Here is a 23,267-nt window from a genome sequence, read left to right as displayed (position 1 = left end):
TCCTGGTTTAGTCCTGGTTTAGACCAGGTTTAGTCCTGGTTTAGTCCTGGTTTAGTCCTGGTTTAGACCTGGTTTAGACCTGGTTTAGTCCTGGTTTAGTCCTGGTTTAGACCTGGTTTAGTCCTGGTTTAGTCCTGGTTTGGACCTGGTTTAGTCCTGGTTTAGACCAGGTTTAGACCTGGTTTAGTCCTGGTTTAGTCCTGGTTTAGTCCTGGTTTAGTCCTGGTTTAGACCTGGTTTAGTCCTGGTTTAGTCCTGGTTTAGTCCTGGTTTAGTCCTGGTTTAGACCTGGTTTAGACCTGGTTTAGTCCTGGTTTAGTCCAGGTTTGGACCTGGTTTGGACCTGGTTTAGACCTGGTTTAGTCCTGGTTTAGTCCTGGTTTAGACCTGGTTTAGTCCTGGTTTAGTCCTGGTTTAGTCCTGGTTTAGACCTGGTTTAGACCTGGTTTAGTCCTGGTTTAGTCCTGGTTTAGACCTGGTTTAGACCTGGTTTAGACCTGGTTTAGTCCTGGTTTAGTCCTGGTTTAGTCCTGGTTTAGTCCTGGTTTAGACCTGGTTTAGACCTGGTTTAGTCCTGGTTTAGTCCTGGTTTAGACCTGGTTTAGACCTGGTTTAGACCTGGTTTAGTCCTGGTTTAGTCCTGGTTTAGTCCTGGTTTAGACCTGGTTTAGACCTGGTTTAGACCTGGTTTAGTCCTGGTTTAGTCCTGGTTTAGACCTGGTTTAGTCCTGGTTTAGTCCTGGTTTAGTCCTGGTTTAGTCCTGGTTTAGTCCTGGTTTAGTCCAGGTTTAGTCCTGGTTTAGACCTGGTTTAGTCCTGGTTTAGTCCTGGTTTAGACCAGGTTTAGTCCTGGTTTAGTCCTGGTTTAGTCCTGGTTTAGTCCTGGTTTAGACCTGGTTTAGACCTGGTTTAGTCCTGGTTTAGTCCTGGTTTAGACCTGGTTTAGACCTGGTTTAGACCTGGTTTAGTCCTGGTTTAGTCCTGGTTTAGTCCTGGTTTAGTCCTGGTTTAGACCTGGTTTAGACCTGGTTTAGACCTGGTTTAGTCCTGGTTTAGTCCTGGTTTAGACCTGGTTTAGTCCTGGTTTAGTCCTGGTTTAGTCCTGGTTTAGTCCTGGTTTAGTCCTGGTTTAGACCTGGTTTAGACCTGGTTTAGTCCTGGTTTAGTTCTGGTTTAGTCCTGGTTTAGACCTGGTTTAGACCTGGTTTAGTCCTGGTTTAGTCCTGGTTTAGTCCTGGTTTAGACCTGGTTTAGACCTGGTTTAGTCCTGGTTTAGTCCTGGTTTAGACCTGGTTTAGTCCTGGTTTAGTCCTGGTTTAGTCCTGGTTTAGTCCTGGTTTAGTCCTGGTTTAGTCCAGGTTTAGTCCTGGTTTAGACCTGGTTTAGTCCTGGTTTAGTCCTGGTTTAGACCAGGTTTAGTCCTGGTTTAGTCCTGGTTTAGTCCTGGTTTAGTCCTGGTTTAGACCTGGTTTAGACCTGGTTTAGTCCTGGTTTAGTCCTGGTTTAGACCTGGTTTAGACCTGGTTTAGACCTGGTTTAGTCCTGGTTTAGTCCTGGTTTAGTCCTGGTTTAGACCTGGTTTAGACCTGGTTTAGACCTGGTTTAGTCCTGGTTTAGTCCTGGTTTAGTCCTGGTTTAGTCCTGGTTTAGTCCTGGTTTAGTCCTGGTTTAGTCCTGGTTTAGACCTGGTTTAGACCTGGTTTAGTCCTGGTTTAGTTCTGGTTTAGTCCTGGTTTAGACCTGGTTTAGACCTGGTTTAGTCCTGGTTTAGTCCTGGTTTAGACCTGGTTTAGACCTGGTTTAGTCCTGGTTTAGTCCTGCTTTAGACCTGGGACAGTTTTTGTTCTTTTGTTTTCGAGGTGAAAAGAAACTTGAGCCTCAGCTAAAGTTTCACACCTGAGTGAGGTCAGACCTGAACCAGGACTAAACCAGGACTAAACCTGGACTAAACCAGGACTAAACCTGGTCTAAACCTGGACTAAACCAGGACTAAACCAGGTCTAAACCAGGACTAAACCTGGTCTAAACCTGGACTAAACCAGGACTAAACCTGGTCTAAACCTGGACTAAACCAGGACTAAACCAGGTCTAAACCAGGACTAAACCAGGACTAAACCAGGTCTAAACCAGGTCCAAACCAGGTCTAAACCTGGACTAAACCAGGTCTAAACCAGGTCTAAACCAGGACTAAACCAGGTCTAAACCAGGACTAAACCAGGACTAAGTCAAACGCAATAAAAGGCGTAACATGTGATGTATTATGTGGTGATGTTAGAGCTTTATCTCTAAGGTCAGCACTAAATAGAAGCTCTTAATAAACTCCAGACACATTCTTCTTCTTCTTCTTCTTCTTCTTCCGCTCACATTCCTCCGGATCCGCAGTTCAAACTGACAGCGGCGTGGACCAATCACAGTGCAGCCTCTTCCATGTCCACCAATCACAGAGCGGGGGCGGGAGCTGCGGCTAAACTTTCAGCTTTTGTCTCAAACTTCAGCTTCAGCTTTGAAGTGAAAGGGACGGAGCTAAACTGAGCTAAACTGAGCTAAACTGAGCTAAACTGAGCTAAACTGAGCTAAACTGAGCTAAACTGAGCTAAACTGAGCCGGGACCGAGAGCTTCAGTCTGGACCCGGGTCTGACCTCCGCCTCCGGGACTTTACTTTAGGCTCTGGACTTGTGGAGCGCCAGGTCCGACACCGACACTCGGCGGCTCGCAGTCCGCCTGTCGGTGCTCCTGTCGCGGGTTGAGCAGCGCCACGCCCCGCTGTGGTTCTGGAGCTCCGTGTACCCGCTTCATTGTTGTGGATTACGGGACTTTGCGGCTCCGGAGCGGGCCTGGCCCGGGACTCGCTGCGCCCTGGATCTCCCTGGAATTTGGCACTTTACGGCCTCCATTTTGCCCCCCCTCCCCCTCCGTCTCTTCCGGTGTGGATGCAGCTCCTGGTGACGTCACTCACCGGGGGTCGGTAGGTCGGTGGCGGGGCCGCGGGGATGGGGCTCCCCCCGGGCCGGGCCTGCTGCTCCTGCGGGGTCTGGATGCTCCTGCTCCGGCTGCTGCTGCCGCGCTGCGCCGCGGAGGAAGGTGAGTTTATACTTTAAAAACCCTTTAAACAACACTTTAAACCCTTTAAACAACACTATAAACAACACTATAAACAACACTATAAACAACACTATAAACAACACTATAAACCCTTTAAACAACACTATAAACAACACTATAAACAACACTATAAACCCTTTAAACAACACTATAAACAACACTATAAACAACACTATAAACAACACTATAAACCCTTTAAACAACACTATAAACAACACTATAAACAACACTATAAACCCTTTAAACAACACTATAAACAACACTTTAAACCCTTTAAACAACACTATAAACAACACTATAAACCCTTTAAACAACACTATAAACACTATAAACCCTTTAAACAACACTATAAACCCTTTAAACAACATTTTAAACAACAATATAAACAACACTATAAACAACACTATAAACAACCCTTTAAACAACACTATAAACAACACTATAAACAACCCTTTAAACAACACTAAACAACACTATAAACAACACTATAAACCCTTTAAACAACACTATAAACAACCCTTTAAACAACACTATAAACCCTTTAAACAACACTTTAAACCCTTTAAACAACACTAAACAACACTAAACAACCCTTTAAACAACACTATAAACAACACTATAAACAACACTATAAACAACACTATAAACAACACTATAAACAACCCTTTAAACAACACTATAAACAACACTATAAACAACACTATAAACAACACTATAAACAACACTATAAACAACACTATAAACCCTTTAAACAACACTATAAACAACACTATAAACAACACTATAAACCCTTTAAACAACACTATAAACAACACTATAAACCCTTTAAACAACATTTTAAACAACAATATAAACAACCCTATAAACAACACTTTAAACAACACTATAAACCCTTTAAACAACACTATAAACAACACTAAACAACACTATAAACAACACTATAAACCCTTTAAACAACACTATAAACAACCCTTTAAACAACACTATAAACCCTTTAAACAACACTAAACCCTTTAAACAACACTTTAAACCCTTTAAACAACACTAAACAACACTATAAACAACCCTTTAAACAACACTATAAACCCTTTAAACAACACTTTAAACAACCCTTTAAACCCTTTTAAACAACCCTTTAAACCCTTTAAACAACACTATAAACCCTTTAAACAACACTATAAACCCTTTAAACAACACTATAAACCCTTTAAACAACACTATAAACAACACTAAACCTTTTAAACAACACTTACACTATAAAACTTTTAAACAACACTTAAAACCCTTTAAACAACACTTTAAACCATTTTAAACAACACTATAGATCTAAACAACACTATAAACCCTTTAAACAACACTTTAAACCCTTTAAACAACACTTTAAACCCTTTAAACAAGACTTTAAACAAGACTTTAAACCCTTTAAACAACACTATAAACAACACTTTAAACCCTTATAAACAACACCAAAAACCCTTTTAAACAACACTATAAACCCTTTTAAACAACACTACAAACACATTTAAACAACATTTTAAACCCTTTTAAACAACACTACAAACCCTTTTAAACAACACTTTAAACCATTTTAAACAACACTATAAACCTAAACAACACTATAAACTCTTTTAAACAACACTTTAAACCCTTTTAAACAACACTTTAAACAACCCTTTAAACCCTTTTAAACAACACTATAAACCCTTTAAACAACACTTTAAACAACACTTAACAACACTATAAACCCTTTAAACAACGCTATAAACCCTTCTAAACAACACTATAAACCCTTTAAAACAACACTATAAACCCTTTAAACAAGACTTTAAACCCTTTAAACAAGACTTTAAACCCTTTAAAACAACACTATAAACCCTTTAAACAAGACTTTAAACCCTTTAAACAAGACTTTAAACCCTTTAAACAAGACTTTAAACCCTTTAAACAAGACTTTAAACAACATTTTAAACAACACTTTAAACAACACTTTAAACCCTTTTCAAACAACACTTTAAACCCTTTTCAAACAACACTTGAAACCCTTTAAACAACACTATAAACCCTTTAAACAACACTATAAACCCTTTAAACAACATTATAAACCCTTTAAACAACACTATAAACCCTTTAAACAAGACTTTAAACCCTTTAAACAAGACTTTAAACAAGACTTTAAACAACACTTTAAACCCTTTTAAACAACACTACAAACACATTTAAACAACACTATAAACCTAAACAACACTATAAACTCTTTTAAACAACACTTTAAACCCTTTAAACAACACCATAAACAACACTTTAAACAACATTTTAAACAATCCTTTAAACAACACTTTAAACCCTTTAAACAACACTTTAAACCCTTTAAACAACACTATAAACCCTTTAAACAACTCTATAAACCCTTTAAACAAGACTTTAAACAACACTTTAAACAACACTTTAAACCCTTTTAAACAACACTACAAACACATTTAAACAACACTTTAAACAACACTTTAAACCATTTTAAACAACACTATAAACCTAAACAACACTATAAACTCTTTTAAACAACACTTTAAACCCTTTAAACAACACCATAAACAACACTTTAAACAACATTTTAAACAATCCTTTAAACAACACTTTAAACCCTTTAAACAACACTTTAAACCCTTTAAACAACACTATAAACCCTTTAAACAACTCTATAAACCCTATAAACCCTTTTTTTTTTTAAACCTTTGTTTGGTTCAATGTTTAAAGTGTCAGAAAAAGGTGTAAGTGGCAAATTGTCTCTGGTGGAATTGTGCTTTTTGATGACATCACAGAGGGATTCTGTTCCAAGCCCGGTCATGGAGACGTGTGATACTGGTGTCGTCATGGAGACGTGTGATACTGGTGTCGTCATGGAGACGTGTGATACTGGTGTCGTCATGGAGACGTGTGATACTGGTGTCGTCATGGAGACGTGTGATACTGGTGTCGTCATGGAGACGTGTGATACTGGTGTCGTCATGGAGACGTGTGATGCTGGTGTCGTCATGGAGACGTGTGATGCTGGGGTCGTCATGGAGACGTGTGATGCTGGGGTCGTCATGGAGACGTGTGATACTGGTGTCGTCATGGAGACGTGTGATACTGGTGTCGTCATGGAGACGTGTGATACTGGTGTCGTCATGGAGACGTGTGATACTGGTGTCGTCATGGAGACGTGTGATGCTGGGGTCGTCATGGAGACGTGTGATGCTGGGGTCGTCATGGAGACGTGTGATACTGGTGTCGTCATGGAGACGTGTGATACTGGTGTCGTCATGGAGACGTGTGATACTGGTGTCGTCATGGAGACGTGTGATGCTGGGGTCGTCATGGAGACGTGTGATACTGGTGTCGTCATGGAGACGTGTGATACTGGTGTCGTCATGGAGACGTGTGATGCTGGGGTCGTCATGGAGACGTGTGATACTGGTGTCGTCATGGAGACGTGTGATACTGGTGTCGTCATGGAGACGTGTGATGCTGGTGTCGTCATGGAGACGTGTGATGCTGGTGTCGTCATGGAGACGTGTGATACTGGTGTCGTCATGGAGACGTGTGATACTGGTGTCGTCATGGAGACGTGTGATGCTGGTGTCGTCATGGAGACGTGTGATACTGGTGTCGTCATGGAGACGTGTGATGCTGGTGTCGTCATGGAGACGTGTGATACTGGTGTCGTCATGGAGACGTGTGATACTGGTGTCGTCATGGAGACGTGTGATTCTCACAAAAAACACGACTAATAGTGACAAAATGTGACTAATTATGACAAAAGGTCTTGGAGTGATGTTTTATCCACGTTTAGTTCCATTATAACTTTATGAACCTGAACTGTCAGTAGTACTTTCTGTAGATGTATTTGTGCAAGTACTTTATTTGTAGATGTATTTGTGAAAGTACTTTCTTTGTAGATGTATTTGTGAAAGTACTTTCTTTGTAGATGTATTTGTGAAAGTACTTTCTTTGTAGATGTATTTGTGAAAGTACTTTCTTTGTAGATGTATTTGTGAAAGTACTTTCTTTGTATTTGAAAGTACTTCGTCAGGATGATCCTCCATGAACTCACTGGTCTTGGACAGTCGTTAGTGTGAGAAAGCTCCATAAAGCGGCTTTAGCCACTGGCTCTGGTGTAACTGCCTGATCCGGAGCGCCGGCTCACACTGATGATGTCACTGCAGAATGATGTCATCCTGGTGCTGCCGGCGTGGCTCCGGCCCACACTGATGATGTCACTGCAGAATGATGTCATCCTGGTGCTGCCGGCGTGGCTCCGGCCCACACTGATGATGTCACTGCAGAATGATGTCATCCTGGTGCTGCCGGCGTGGCTCCGGCTCACACTGATGATGTCACTGCAGAATGATGTCATCCTGGTGCTGCCGGCGTGGCGCCGGCTCACACTGATGATGTCACTGCAGAATGATGTCATCCTGGTGCTGCCGGCGTGGCTCCGGCTCACACTGATGATGTCACTGCAGAATGATGTCATCCTGGTGCTGCCGGCGTGGCTCCGGCTCACACTGATGATGTCACTGCAGAATGATGTCATCCTGGTGCTGCCGGCGTGGCTCCGGCTCACACTGATGATGTCACTGCAGAATGATGTCATCCTGGTGCTGCCGGCGTGGCTCAGGTTCAGAACCAAGAAGAAGAAGGCTCTGAACGTACCTTTGTTTACTCACATGATCTCATCTCTAAAGTCTAACGTCTGTGTGTCAGGTCAGAGGTCAGAGGTCATCACTGGTTCTATCCACATGACACACAAACCAGACGTGATTGTGTCAGAGAAATGACTTTGAGACCGCTAAGAGACCGCACGCTCTCTGGACTGACTGCTGTAGAGTCACACTGGGATGTTTGTGTTCCAGAGGTCCTGCTGAACACAAAGCTGTCGACCTCTGACCTCCGCTGGAGCGTGTATCCCGGCGACGACCCTCAGTGGGACGAGCTCAGCGTTCTGGACGACGAGCACAACACGGTCCGGACTTTTGAGATCTGCTCCTCCAACAGCCCCACGGTCCACTGGCTCCGGACCAACTGGATCCCACGCAAGTCCGGGACCACGGTCTACGCGGAGATCAGGTGAGATCGGGTCTGAACAGGCTCTGACCCCGCTCTGACCCCGCTCTAACCCCGCTCTGACCCCGCTCTAACCCCGCTCTGACCCCGCTCTGACCCCGCTCTGACCCCGCTCTAACCCCGCTCTGACCCCGCTCTAACCCCGATCTAACCCCGCTCTGACCCCGCTCTAACCCCAATCCAACCCCGCTCTAACCCCGCTCCGACCCCGCTCTAACCCCGCTCTAACCCCGCTTTAACCCCGCTCTGACCCCGCTTTAACCCCGCTCTGACCCCGCTCTAAACCCGATCTAGAACCCACTCTTAAACCTCGCTCTAACCCCGCTCTGACCCTGATCTAGAACCCGCTCTTAAATCCCGCTCTTAAACCCTGCTTTAACCCGGTCTTAAACCCGGTCTTAAACCCGGTCTTAAACCCGGTCTAAACCCGGTCTTTCTCTTTCAGGTTCACGATGATGGAGTGCTCGTCCTTAAACCAGCGTCACTGTAAAGAGACTTTCACTCTGTTTTCCTTTGAGTCGGACCAGGCCACGCCCCCTCGCTCCTCACCTGACTCCGCCCCTGACTCCGCCCCTCCCGAGCCCTTTGTTAAAGTGGCCACGGTCGCCGCAGACTTCCTGCTGCGACGCGGCGGTGGCAACAGACGCTCCAACACGCGGCTGCTGCGATTGGACGGGCTGACGAGGGCGGGGCTTTACCTGGCCATTCAGAGCCAAGGCACCTGCATGGCCCTGCTGTCACTCAAAGTCTTCTACCGGAAGTGCCCGCCCCTTCGACTCGCCTTCGCCTCCTTCCCCGAAACAGTGCCACACGCCCTGGTGCAGCAGGTGAGAGCGCCACCTGGAGGGCTCCTGTCAGAGTAGAGCCTGGAGTAGAGTTTAGAGTCTGTCCCCTTGTCCTCTCCTTCAGGCTCAGGGCGTGTGTGCTGTATGTCTCTCCTGTCCTTAACCCTCTTGTCCTCTCCTTCAGGCTCAGCGTGTGTGTGCTGTATGTCTCTCCTGTCCTTAACCCTCTTGTCCTCTCCTTCAGGCTCAGGGCGTGTGTGCTGTATGTCTCTCCTGTCCTTAACCCTCTTGTCCTCTCCTTCAGGCTCAGCGTGTGTGTGCTGTATGTCTCTCCTGTCCTTAACCCTCTTGTCCTCTCCTTCAGGCTCAGGGCGTGTGTGCTGTATGTCTCTCCTCTCCTTCACCCTCTTGTCCTCTCCTTCAGGCTCAGGGCGTGTGTGCTGTATGTCTCTCCTGTCCTTAACCCTCTTGTCCTCTCCTTCAGGCTCAGGGCGTGTGTGCTGTATGTCTCTCCTGTCCTTAACCCTCTTGTCCTCTCCTTCAGGCTCAGGGCGTGTGTGCTGTATGTCTCTCCTGTCCTTAACCCTCTTGTCCTCTCCTTCAGGCTCAGGGTGTGTGTGCTGTATGTCTCTCCTGTCCTTAACCCTCTTAAGCTAAGATAAGATATTCCTTTATTGTCCCACATGGGGAAATTTCATTGTTGCAACGCAGGTAGATACAGAGGTAGATCCAGAAGAACAGATCACTTATAGGAAGTCTGAAAAACACTTTCAGTAGAAGATCTCCTATAAATAAATAAAAACTCCCATTAGTACTAACAGTGTTTGTTATAAAGTCTGACAGCAGCAGAAGGAAAGACCTACGGAACCTTTCCTTCACACAGCGAGGGTGGATCAGTCTCTCACTGAAGCTGCTCTCCAGAGTGGACAGAGTGTCCTGCAGGGGACAGAGTGTCCTGCAGGGGACAGAGTGTCCTGCAGGGGGTGAGACTCATGGTCCAGCATAGATGTGAATCTAGCCAGGACCCTCCTGTCCCCCACCTCCTGCACCGAGTCCAGAGCACAGCCCAGGACGGAGCTGGACTTCTTGATGACTCTGTCCAGCCTCTTCCTCTCCCTCTCTGTGATGCTGCTGCTCCAGCAGGCCACACCTACAGGAGCTGATGCCACCACAGAGTCAGAGAAGGCCTTCAGGAGTGGCCCTGTCAGGAGTGGCCCTGTCAGGAGTGGCCCTGTCAGGAGTGGCCCTGTCAGGAGTGGCCCTGTCACTCCAAAAGACCTGAGTCTCCTCAGGAGGTGGAGCCGACTCTGGCTCTTCCTGTTCAGTCTGTGTTATGAGTCCAGTTTGTGGTTCAGATGAAACACCAGGTCCTTGTATGAGTCACTGTCTCAATGTCCCGTCCCTGGTGAGGGGGGCGTGGCCTGTCCCGTCCCTGGATGTTCACTGGTGAGGGGGGCGTGGCCTGTCCCGTCCCTGGATGTTCACTGGTGAGGGGGGCGTGGCCTGTCCCGTCCCTGGATGGTCACTGGTGAGGGGGGCGTGGCCTGTCCCGTCCCTGGATGTTCACTGGTGAGGGGGCAGTGGGGTGGCGTCTGCGGAAATCCACCACCATCTCCTTGGTCTTCACCGCGTTGATGAGGAGGAGGTTCCACAAAGTCCTGCTCCTCTGTCCTCTGTCCTCTGTCCTCCTCATCGTCGTCTGTGATGAGTCCCATGATGGCAGAGTGGTCAGAGAACTTCTGCAGGACACAGCTGTCCGTGTCTGAAGTCTGCAGTGTAGAGGGTGAAGAGAAAGGGCGCGAGGACAGTGCCCTGGGGCGCCCCCACACTGCAGGTCCCCCACACTGCAGGTCCCCCACTCTGCAGGTCCCCCACACTGCAGGTCCGAGTGTCAGACACACAGTTCCGGGCTCTCACAAACTGGGGTCGGTCTGTGAGGTAGTCCAGGATCCACTCTGCAGGTCGTACTCCACACCAGCCGTCTCCAGCTTGTCCCTCAGGAGCCGTCTCCAGCTTGTCCCTCAGGAGCCGTCTCCAGCTTGTCCCTCAGGAGCTGATGGTGTTGAAGGCGCTGGAGAGATGAAAGAACAGGATCCTCACAGAGCTGCCAGGCTTCTCCAGGTGAGAGAGAGAGAGCGGTGCAGCAGGAGATGACCGCGTCCTCCACTCCGATGTCAGGACGTATACAAACTGCAGCAGGTCCTGAGCTCACGGTGGAGCGGAGGTGGTCCAGGACCAGCTCCAGTGTCTTCATCAGGACGTGAGAGCCACCGGCCTGAAGCTGTTGAGGTCTTTGGGGCGCCAGGTCTTAGGCACAGGCACCAGACAGGAGGTCTTCAGACCTGTGGTACCAGCCTCAGCTTCAGGCTCATGTTGAAGACATGCTCCATAAGTCCACACAGTTCATCTGCAGGACTTAAGGAGCCTGGGGCTGATGCCTCAGGTCCTGCTCCTTCCTCACTTTAATCCTCTTCAGCTCACTCCTCACCTGTGCTGCTGTGACAGTCAGTGGTTGGCAGGGGGACTGTGTGCTGGGGGGACGGGTGAGTCCAGGGGGACTGTGTGCTGGGGGGACGGGTGAGTCCAGGCGAAGTGGGGAGCTGATGGTCCGGGGCAGATAAGCGAAGAGGAACAGATGCAGGGCATTGTCCAGCTGTGGAAGAGGGAGCATGCAGCTGTGCAGGGGGAGGGGTCTGTGCAGGGGGAGGGGTCTGTGCAGGGGGAGGGGTCTGTGCAGGGGGAGGGGTCTGTGCAGGGGGAGGGGCGGGCAACCGATCAAACCTCAAGAAGTGAGCATTTAAATCATTCACCCACTGTAGATCCCCCTCTGTCTGGGCAGGGGGGATTTTGAAGCCCGAGATGGTTTTCAGGCGCCTCCCACTCCCTGAATGTTCTTTTTCTGCAGCTGCTCCTCCTGTAGCCAGCCTCCTCCTGCCTGATCTCCCTCCTCAGCTCCTTCTGCACAGTCCTCAGCTCCTCCTTGTTCTGACCTGAAGGCTCTTCTTCTCCTTCAGCAGAGCCTTGTCCTCTCCTTCAGGCTCAGGGCGTGTGTGCTGTATGTCTCTCCTGTCCTTAACCCTCTTGTCCTCTCCTTCAGGCTCAGGGCGTGTGTGCTGTATGTCTCTCCTGTCCTTAACCCTCTTGTCCTCTCCTTCAGGCTCAGGGCGTGTGTGCTGTATGTCTCTCCTGTCCTTAACCCTCTTGTCCTCTCCTTCAGGCTCAGGGCGTGTGTGCTGTATGTCTCTCCTGTCCTTAACCCTCTTGTCCTCTCCTTCAGGCTCAGGGCGTGTGTGCTGTATGTCTCTCCTGTCCTTAACCCTCTTGTCCTCTCCTTCAGGCTCAGGGCGTGTGTGTGGAAAACGCTCTCACGCCTCCTGGAGAACAAACTACTCTTCCCAGCATGCTCTGCGGTGAGGACGGCCAGTGGGTGGGGCAGCCCTCCTCCTCCTGCGCCTGTCGCCCTGGATACGAGGCGGCCGGCGAGGCCCGCTGCCGAGGTGAGACCTTTCGAACCCCCCGAGAGCCCCCCAGAGATCCCCCCGAGAGGCCCCAGAGATCCCCCCGAGAGGCCCCAGAGATCCCCCCGAGAGGCCCCAGAGATCCCCACGAGAGGCCCCAGAGATCCCCCCGAGAGCCCCCCGAGAGGCCCCAGAGATCCCCCCGAGAGGCCCCAGAGATCCCCCCCGAGAGGCCCCAGAGATCCCCACGAGAGGCCCCAGAGATCCCCCCGAGAGGCCCCAGAGATCCCCCCGAGAGGCCTCAGGGATCCCCCCGAGAGCCCCCCGAGAGGCCCCAGAGATCCCCCCCGAGAGGCCCCAGAGATCCCCCCCGAGAGGCCCCTGAGAGCCCCCTGAGGGCCCCCTGAGCGACCACAAAGAGTTCCTAACCTGAGCTTCTGTGATGTCATCCGCACATTCCTCTGGCGACTCGTGCCGTGCGCTCTCCACTTCCTGTCGGCGCCCGTGGCACTTCCTGTTATTCTTCGTGGGGTCAGGGGTCGGAGGTTAGTGGACCGGCTCCAGGAAGTGTTACTGCGGCGACGGGGAGGGGCCCGAGCCTAAAATAAGACCCAGGATTTGAGGATTAAGGTCTTGGCTCCGGAGCTCAGAGCGAGACGAGAACTCACCTTATCTTTATCGCCAATAAGTCCCCGAATAAGTCCCCGAATAAGTCCCCGAATAAGTCCCCAAATAGATCCTTGAATAAGTGGAGGTCTAGAACTATGAACCCCTGATCTAAAGTGCAGTTCCCCTCCCGTCCACAGCGTGTCCCGCGGGGCACTTTAAACCCGCCTCTGGTCCGGGGACTTGTACTTCCTGTCCGGACTTCAGCGGGACTCTGGTGCCGGGCTCCGCCTACTGCCTCTGTCGCCACGGTTACCTGCGCGCCGACTCCGACTCGCCCAGCGCCGCCTGCTCCAGTGAGTACTATTACTACTGCTGTTAGTACTTCTACTGCTGATACTTGAAATACTTGGATACTTCTACTGCTAATACTTGAAATACTTAGATACTTCTACTGCTGATACTTGAAATACTTAGATACTTCTACTGCTGATACTTGAAATACTTAGATACTTCTACTGCTGATACTTGAAATACTTAGATACTTCTACTGCTGATACTTGAAATACTTAGATACTTCTGCTGATACTTGGATACTTGAAATACTTTAATACTTCTACTGCTGATACTTGAAATACTTAGATACTACTACTGCTGATACTTGAAATACTTAGATACTTCTACTGCTGATACTTGAAATACTTAGATACTTCTACTGCTGATACTTGAAATACTTAGATACTTCTACTGCTGATACTTGAAATACTTAGATACTTCTACTGCTGATACTTGAAATACTTAGCTACTTCTACTGCTGATACTTGAAATACTTAGATACTTCTACTGCTGATACTTGGATACTTGAAATACTTTAATACTTCTACTGCTGATACTTGAAATACTTAGATACTTCTACTGCTGATACTTGAAATACTTAGATACTTCTGCTGATACTTGGATACTTGAAATACTTTAATACTTCTACTGCTGATACTTGAAATACTTTAATATTTCTACTGCTGATACTTGAAATACTTTAATACTGCTGATACTTTAACTCGCTCGCCCGTCACTCACCCTCTCTCTCTCTCTCCTCGGCCCCGCCCTCAGCCCCTCGCTCGCCCGTCACTCACCCTCTCTCTCTCTCTCCTCAGCCCCGCCCTCAGCCCCTCGCTCACCTGTCGCTCAGGTAAACGCCTCGGGGTCTGTGGTGCTGGAGTGGGGTGCTCCTCTGGACACCGGGGGGCGCTCTGACCTATGGTATCACATCCTGTGCCAGCGCTGTCCCGACGCCGCGCTGCCATTGGTTGCCGGCTGCTCCCCATGTGACGACGGCATTCTGATTGGTCCGTCCAACACCGTGAGTCAGCGTCGCGTCGTCGTCATCGGACTCCGCCCACGAGCGCTCTACATCTTCACTGTCCAATCACTGAACGGAGTGTCTGCTCTCAGCCAATCACAGCCCTCCGCCGTCAAGGTCAACGTCACCACCAACACCAACGGTAAACCTGGACCAGGACCTGGACCAGCACCGGACCAGAACCAGAACCAGAACCAGAACCAGAACCAGAACCATGACCAAGGTCTAAAGCAGGACTACACCAACGGTAAAGCAGGATTAACTGGACTAAATCAGGACTGGATCAGGACTGGATCAGGACTAGATCAGGACTAGATCAGGACTGGATCAGGACTAGATCAGGACTAGATCAGGACTAGATCAGGACTAGATCAGGACTGGATCAGGACTAGATCAGGACTAGATCAGGACTAGGACAGGACTGGATCAGGACTAGATCAGGACTAGATCAGGACTGGATCAGGACTGGATCAGGACTGGATCAGGACTGGATCAGGACTGGATCAGGACTAGATCAGGACTGGATCAGGACTAGATCAGGACTGGATCAGGACTGGATCAGGACCCGTTTCTAACCCTGTTCTTGTCTAGTCCCAGGTCTGGTCTCTGGACTCAAAAGGACCTCGGCCTCTGAGAACTCTCTGACTCTGGAATGGACCCCCCCGAACCAGGTCCTGAATCCAGACCAGACCCGTTCTCAAACCCCGAACCGGGTCCTGGACTATCAGCTGCGCTACTGCCCCAAGGTAAGACCTGGATCTGAACCAGTTTAACCTGAGGCTAGCCTTAACCTGTTTCCATCCACCTCTCCACAATGGTTGGACAGACCCAAAAGTCATTGCTTCTTAAAAGAGGATGTTACGTTCCACATGTGAGTGTGATGCATCATGGGAAAGCTTAGGCCTTCTAGTTTCTGCAGATGTGCAGATGTCACACTGTCAGGGCTTCACTCACACCACAGAAGCACAAACATGAACAAAACATCCTTTTTTCAGTCTCGCCTGAATATTGTCCATGTGTAAAGGTCCTGAGCAGGACAGACTTCATTGTGTGTTTATGCTGTTCACTGCACATGCTGTTGTCATGACAACAACTGTGTCAAGTTTCACATCTCTAGAACAGAAGCATGTGGTGCTTTGACCTTTTTGTATCAGAAAGTATATTCAAGTGATCCAAATATGTGCCAAACTGTTTTATTACAGTTTTAGCTCCTCTATGATCATAAAACATACATGTTGATGTTTTGTAGAACCACTAATACTATTATAACTGCTAAAAACAATGCATGTGAAAATGTGTCAATATGAGTTTACCATGAATTTCACATATATATAATATATATATATATATATATATATATATAATTTTTTATATTGATATAATAATACATATATCTAACAAAATATGCGTCCAAAAGGCGAATAAAATCGGAAAACGTTATGCGTAAAATCTAGTCCCCTCCTCTCCTCCTCTTCACACTCTTACGCATGAGCATTACAGAGGATTCTGTGTGGATAAGTTCTAAGTCCAGCCCCCCATTCGAAAGCTATTTTTATTGGCTAGAATAATATGTCAATCAAAGTCCGCTAAGTCACTGCTGACGTTAGCTATGTGGCTACAAACCCGGTGATGGTCTCATTCTGTAGGAAACAGTCTGAGGAAGAGATCGATGCCAAACACCATCTTATAAGTAAAACAGGTCATTTGTTATGGACGGAGAAATGCACCGGACGAGAATCAAAGAAAAGTTTGTTTACTTGACAATATCTTGAAATGTGAAAACTCCAGTAAAAATACAAGTGTATAAGTGTATATTGTTGTTCATGTTCTTTACGGACAAACTGACACAAGGATGAACAGAATTAAACCCGTTTCGTCATGAACACAAACAGGACATGAGTTTGTCAAAGTTGAGACTTTCTCACAAACTATTGGCAATTGCTTCTTGGGGAAAATTATTCAATGTAAATCAATGACATATTCGTTTAGTTAAGAAAATAATCTTTAAAATGATGTATAACTTATGGTATTGAGCAGGAAATAAAGTGATGATGTAAGAGAATATTTGAGATATGAAAAATGCGCCGGCCTCAAGAGGATCGTAACTGGTTTAAGGAGGATCGTAACTGGTTTAAGGAGGATCGTAACTGGTTTAAGGAGGATCGTAACTGGTTTAAGGAGGATCGTAACTGGTTTAAGGAGGATCGTAACTGGTTTAAGGAGGATCGTAACTGGTTTAAGGAGGATCGTAACTGGTTCAAGGAGGATCGTAACTGGTTTAAGGAGGATCGTAACTGGTTTAAGGAGGATCGTAACTGGTTTAAGGAGGATCGTAACTGGTTTAAGGAGGATCGTAACTGGTTCAAGGAGGATCGTAACTGGTTCAAGGAGGATCGTAACTGGTTTAAGGAGGATCGTAACTGGTTTAAGGAGGATCGTAACTGGTTTAAGGAGGATCGTAACTGGTTTAAGGAGGATCGTAACTGGTTTAAGGAGGATCATAACTGGTTCAAGGAGGATCATAACTGGTTCAAGGAGGATCGTCAGGAGGATCGTAACTGGTTTAAGGAGGATCGTAACTGGTTTAAGGAGGATCGTAACTGGTTCAAGGAGGATCGTAACTGGTTCAAGGAGGATCGTAACTGGTTTAAGGAGGATCGTAACTGGTTTAAGGAGGATCGTCAGGAGGATCGTAACTGGTTTAAGGAGGATCGTAACTGGTTCAAGGAGGATCGTAACTGGTTTAAGGAGGATCGTAACTGGTTTAAGGAGGATCGTAACTGGTTCAAGGAGGATCGTAACTGGTTTAAGGAGGATCGTAACTGGTTTAAGGAGGATCGTAACTGGTTTAAGGAGGATCGTAACTGGTTCAAGGAGGATCATAACTGGTTCAAGGAGGATCATAACTGGTTCAAGGAGGATCGTCAGGAGGATCGTAACTGGTTTAAGGAGGATCGTAACTGGTTTAAGGAGGATCATAACTGGTTCAAGGAGGATCATAACTGGTTCAAGGAGGATCATAACTGGTTCAAGGAGGATCGTAACTGGTTCAGTGACGGTCCTGTCTCTTCTGGTCAGGAGGGCGAGGGCTCGGGGCAGTGGCAGTATGTGTCCAGCAGGGCGGCGTCTCTGGTTCTGCTCGGTCTCAGAAGATCCACAAAGTACATGGTCCAAGTCCGAGCCCGGTCCAGTACTGGGTTTGGACCGTTCAGCGCTGACACCAACTTCAGCACTCTGCCCGAAGGTAAGATCTCACCCGGTCTATACCCGGTCTATACCCGGTCTATACCCGGTCTATACCCGGTCTATACCCGGTCTATACCCGGTCTATACCCGTTCTATACCTGGTCTATAACCCGGTCTATACCCGGTCTATACCCGGTCTATACCCGGTCTATAACCCAGTCTATACCCAGTCTAAACCCGGTCTATACCTGGTCTATAACCCGGTCTATACCCGGTCTATACCCGGTCTATAACCCGGTCTATAACCCGGTCTATAACCCGGTCCATACCCGGTCTATAACCCGGTCTATAACCCGGTCTATTACCCGGTCTATAACCCGGTCTATACCCGGTCTATACCCGGTCTATAACCCGGTCTATACCCGGTCTATAACCCGGTCTATAACCCGGTCTATACCCGGTCTATAACCCGGTCTATAACCCGGTCTATAACCCGGTCTATAACCCGGTCTATACCCAGTCTAAACCCGGTCTATAACCCGGTCTATAACCCAGTCTATACCCAGTCTATACCCAGTCTAAACCCGGTCTATAACCCGGTCTATAACCCGGTCTATAACCCAGTCTATACCTGGTCTATAACCCGGTCTATAACCCGGTCTATACCCGGTCTATAACCCGGTCTATAACCCGGTCTATACCCGGTCTATACCCGGTCTATACCCGCCTGTGGAGCTGAACCGGTTTAAGTCTCTTTAATTGACAGGTAACTCTCACCTGGTGCTGACCGCTGTCCTGGTTACCATGACAATCCTGCTGCTGGTGGGCGGATCTATGATTGCTGCTTTGTGCTACAGGTAAAACTCACCTGGTTTAGTCCTGGTTTAGACCTGGTTTAGACCTGGTTTAGACCTGGTTTAGACCTGGTTTAGACCTGGTTTAGTCCTGGTTTAGACCTGGTTTAGACCTGGTTTAGACCTGGTTTAGACCTGGTTTTAGACCTGGTTTAGTCCTGGTTTAGACCTGGTTTAGACCTGGTTTAGACCTGGTTTAGACCTGGTTTAGTCCTGGTTTAGACCTGGTTTAGACCTGGTTTAGTCCTGGTTTAGTCCTGGTTTAGACCTGGTTTTAGACCTGGTTTAGACCTGGTTTTAGACCTGGTTTAGACCTGGTTTAGAGCGTGTGATGTTTTTCAGGAAGAAAACACGACGAGGTCTGAGAGACAAAAGCAGTTTCCAGATGAACCAAAGTCAGTGTCAGTTTTAGATATTTAAATAAAAATGTGAACATTTCTATAACTGTGTGTGTGTGTGTGTGTGTGTGTGTGTGTGTGTGTGTGTGTGTGTGTGTGTGTGTGTGTGTGTGTGTGTGTGTGTGTGTGTGTGTGTGTGTGTGTGTGTGTGTGTGTGTGTGTGTGTGTGTGTGTGTGTGTGTGTGTGTGTGTGTGTGTGTGTGTGTGTGTGTGTGTGTGTGTGTGTGTGTGTGTGTGTGTGTGTGTGTGTGTGTGTGTGTGTGTGTGTGTGTGTGTGTGTGTGTGTGTGTGTGTGTGTGTGTGTGTGTGTGTGTGTGTGTGTGTGTGTGTGTGTGTGTGTGTGTGTGTGTGTGTGTGTGTGTGTGTGTGTGTGTGTGTGTGTGTGTGTGTCAGGTATGAAGTTGTACATTGATCCTTTCACATATGAGGATCCTGAACAGGCTGTGAGACAGTTCACCAGAGAGATCGACGCCTCCTGTGTGAAGATCGAGGAGGTCATCGGAGCAGGTCTGAGACTTAGACCAGGACCAAGACCGGTCATGTCTCTGGTTGTCTCTCCTCACATGTCTCTGGTTGTCTCTCCTCACATGTCTCTGGTTGTCTCTCCTCACATGTCTCTGGTTGTCCTCCTCACATGTCTCTGGTTGTCTCTCCTCACATGTCTCTGGTTGTCCTCCTCACATGTCTTTGGTTGTCTCTCCTCACATGTCTCTGGTTGTCCTCCACACATGTCTCTGGTTGTCCTCCTCACATGTCTCTGGTTGTCTCTCCTCACATGTCTCTGGTTGTCTCTCCTCACATGTCTCTGGTTGTCTCTCCTCACATGTCTCTGGTTGTCCTCCTCACATGTCTCTGGTTGTCTCTCCTCACATGTCTCTGGTTGTCCTCCTCACATGTCTCTGGTTGTCTCTCCTCACATGTCTCTGGTTGTCTCTCCTCACATGTCTCTGGTTGTCTCTCCTCACATGTCTCTGGTTGTCCTCCTCACATGTCTCTGGTTGTCCTCCTCACATGTCTGGTTGTCCTCCACACATGTCTCTGGTTGTCCTCCTCACATGTCTCTGGTTGTCTCTCCTCACATGTCTCTGGTTGTCTCTCCTCACATGTCTTTGGTTGTCCTCCTCACATGTCTCTGGTTGTCCTCCTCACATGTCTTTGGTTGTCCTCCTCACATGTCTCTGGTTGTCCTCCTCACATGTCTCTGGTTGTCCTCCTCACATGTCTCTGGTTGTCTCTCCTCACATGTCTCTGGTTGTCTCTCCTCACATGTCTCTGGTTGTCCTCCTCACATGTCTCTGGTTGTCTCTCCTCACATGTCTTTGGTTGTCCTCCTCACATGTCTCTGGTTGTCCTCCTCACATGTCTTTGGTTGTCCTCCTCACATGTCTCTGGTTGTCCTCCTCACATGTCTCTGGTTGTCCTCCTCACATGTCTCTGGTTGTCTCTCCTCACATGTCTTTGGTTGTCTCTCCTCACATGTCTTTGGTTGTCCTCCTCACATGTCTCTGGTTGTCTCTCCTCACATGTCTCTGGTTGTCCTCCTCACATGTCTTTGGTTGTCCTCCTCACATGTCTCTGGTTGTCTCTCCTCACATGTCTTTGGTTGTCCTCCTCACATGTCTCTGGTTGTCTCTCCTCACATGTCTCTGGTTGTCCTCCTCACATGTCTCTGGTTGTCTCTCCTCACATGTCTTTGGTTGTCCTCCTCACATGTCTCTGGTTGTCTCTCCTCACATGTCTTTGGTTGTCCTCCTCACATGTCTCTGGTTGTCTCTCCTCACATGTCTTTGGTTGTCCTCCTCACATGTCTCTGGTTGTCTCTCCTCACATGTCTTTGGTTGTCTCTCCTCACATGTCTCTGGTTGTCTCTCCTCACATGTCTGGTTGTCTCTCCTCACATGTCTCTGGTTGTCTCTCCTCACATGTCTCTGGTTGTCCTCCTCACATGTCTCTGGTTGTCTCTCCTCACATGTCTCTGGTTGTCTCTCCTCACATGTCTCTGGTTGTCTCTCCTCACATGTCTCTGGTTGTCCTCCACACATGTCTCTGGTTGTCCTCCTCACATGTCTCTGGTTGTCTCTCCTCACATGTCTCTGGTTGTCTCTCCTCACATGTCTTTGGTTGTCCTCCTCACATGTCTCTGGTTGTCCTCCTCACATGTCTCTGGTTGTCCTCCTCACATGTCTCTGGTTGTCTCTCCTCACATGTCTTTGGTTGTCCTCCTCACATGTCTCTGGTTGTCTCTCCTCACATGTCTCTGGTTGTCCTCCTCACATGTCTCTGGTTGTCTCTCCTCACATGTCTTTGGTTGTCCTCCTCACATGTCTTTGGTTGTCCTCCTCACATGTCTCTGGTTGTCTCTCCTCACATGTCTTTGGTTGTCCTCTTCACATGTCTCTCATGTCCAGGAGAGTTCGGGGAGGTGTGTCGTGGTCGGCTGCAGGTTCCTGGACGGCGGGAGAACTACGTGGCCATTAAGACCCTAAAGGGCGGGTACACGGACAAGCAGAGGCGGGACTTCCTGTCTGAGGCGTCCATCATGGGCCAGTTTCAGCACCCGAACATCATCCACCTGGAGGGAGTCATCACGTCCTCCTGTCCCGCCATGATCCTCACCGAGTACATGGAGAACGGGGCGCTGGACAGCTTCCTCAGGGTAACATATATATATAAACACACACATACATACATACATACACACATATATATATATATATATATATAAGATAAGGGTTAAATTGGGGGGAAATTTCATTGTTGCAACGCAGGAAGATCCAGAGGAAAAGAACAGATCATTTATAGGAAGTCTGAAAAACACCCTCAGTAGAAGATCTTTTATAAACAAAACCTCCCATTGACAAATAAATAAATAAATAAATAAACACCATGTCATGTGATCACGACAGCACATGGATTTCACATGTTCAGGACGAACAGTGTTTGTTCTAAAGTCTGACATCAGCAGAAGGACAGTGTGTCCTGCAGGGGACAGAGTGTCCTGCAGGGGACAGTGTGTCCTGCAGGGGACAGAGTGTCCTGCAGGGAACAGAGTGTCCTGCAGGGAACAGAGTGTCCTGCAGGGGACAGAGTGTCCTGCAGGGGACAGAGTGTCCTGCAGGGGGCGACACTCATGGTCCAGCATAGATGTGAGTTTAGCCAGGACCCTTCTGTCCCCCACCTCCTGCACCGAGTCCAGAGGACAGCCCAGGACGGAGCTTTGTCCAGCTTCTTCCTCTCCCTCTGTGATGACCACACCTACAGGAGCTGATGCACCACAGAGGAGGAGAAGGTCTTCAGGAGCGGCCCTGTCAGGAGCGGCCCTGTCAGGAGCGGCCCTGTCAGGAGCGGCCCTGTCAGGAGCGGCCCTGTCAGGAGCGGCCCTGTCAGGAGCGGCCCTGTCAGGAGTGGCCCTGTCACTCCAAAAGACCTGAGTCTCCTCAGGAGGTGGAGCCGACTCTGACTCTGTTCAGTCTGTGTTATGAGTCCAGTTTGTGGTTCAGATGAAACACCAGGTCCTTGTATGAGTCACTGTCTCAATGTCCCGTCCCTGGTGAGGGGGGCGTGGCCTGTCCCGTCCCTGGATGTTCTCTGGTGAGGGGGGCGTGGCCTGTCCCGTCCCTGGATGTTCACTGGTGAGGGGGGCGTGGCCTGTCCCGTCCCTGGATGTTCACTGGTGAGGGGGCAGTGGGGTGGCGTCTGCGGAAATCCACCACCATCTCCTTGGTCTTCACCGCGTTGATGAGGAGGAGGTTCCACAAAGTCCTGCTCCTCTGTCCTCTGTCCTCTGTCCTCCTCATCGTCGTCTGTGATGAGTCCCATGATGGCAGAGTGGTCAGAGAACTTCTGCAGGTCACAGCTGTCCGTGTCTGAGGTCTGCAGTGTAAAGGGTGAAGAGAAAGGGCGCGAGGACAGTGCCCTGGGGCGCCCCCACACTGCAGGTCCGAGTGTCAGACACACAGTTCCGGGCTCTTACAAACTGGGGTCGGTCTGTGAGGTGGTCCAGGATCCACTCTGCAGGTCGTGCTCCACACCAGCGTCTCCAGCTTGTCCCTCAGGAGCCGTCTCCAGCTTGTCCCTCAGGAGCTGATGGTGTTGAAGGCGCTGGAGAGATGAAAGAACAGGATCCTCACAGAGCTGCCAGGCTTCTCCAGGTGAGAGAGAGAGCGGTGCAGCAGGAGAGGACGGCGTCCTCCACTCCGATGTCAGGACGTATACAAACTGCAGCAGGTCCATGGCTGAGCTCACGGTGGAGCGGAGGTGGTCCAGGACCAGCTCCAGTGTCTTCATCAGGACGTGAGAGACACCGGCCTGAAGCTGTTGAGGTCTTTGGGGCGCGGTGTCTTAGGCACAGGCACCAGACAGGAGGTCTTCAGACCTGTGGTACCAGCCTCAGCTTCAGGCTCATGTTGAAGAC

The 23,267-nt window shown here is 48.6% G+C and overlaps 1 protein-coding gene across 1 annotated transcript in view; it reads left to right on the top strand.

Moving 5' to 3' along the window:
* Positions 1-2,594: 2,594 nt before the first annotated feature.
* Positions 2,595-23,267, top strand: part of ephb4b (eph receptor B4b) — a 121,960-nt gene continuing 101,287 nt past the window's right edge. Inside the window, exons 1-12 of the mRNA XM_072458473.1 lie at positions 2,595-3,082; positions 7,996-8,209; positions 8,652-9,033; positions 12,329-12,488; positions 13,256-13,411; positions 14,210-14,557; positions 15,007-15,161; positions 17,494-17,659; positions 18,368-18,458; positions 18,798-18,850; positions 19,247-19,360; positions 21,262-21,509. Of these exons, the coding sequence (XP_072314574.1) occupies positions 2,992-3,082; positions 7,996-8,209; positions 8,652-9,033; positions 12,329-12,488; positions 13,256-13,411; positions 14,210-14,557; positions 15,007-15,161; positions 17,494-17,659; positions 18,368-18,458; positions 18,798-18,850; positions 19,247-19,360; positions 21,262-21,509 (2,178 nt within the window). The 5' untranslated portion in view covers positions 2,595-2,991. The remainder of the gene's footprint in view (positions 3,083-7,995; positions 8,210-8,651; positions 9,034-12,328; positions 12,489-13,255; positions 13,412-14,209; positions 14,558-15,006; positions 15,162-17,493; positions 17,660-18,367; positions 18,459-18,797; positions 18,851-19,246; positions 19,361-21,261; positions 21,510-23,267) is intronic.

This window comes from Eucyclogobius newberryi, unplaced genomic scaffold (assembly GCF_026437365.1).
Source record: "Eucyclogobius newberryi isolate DKJ021-1_F unplaced genomic scaffold, fEucNew1.0.hap1 SCAF_22, whole genome shotgun sequence".
Lineage (NCBI taxonomy): Eukaryota > Metazoa > Chordata > Actinopteri > Gobiiformes > Gobiidae > Eucyclogobius > Eucyclogobius newberryi.
This window is presented reverse-complemented; position numbering and strand designations above follow the sequence as displayed.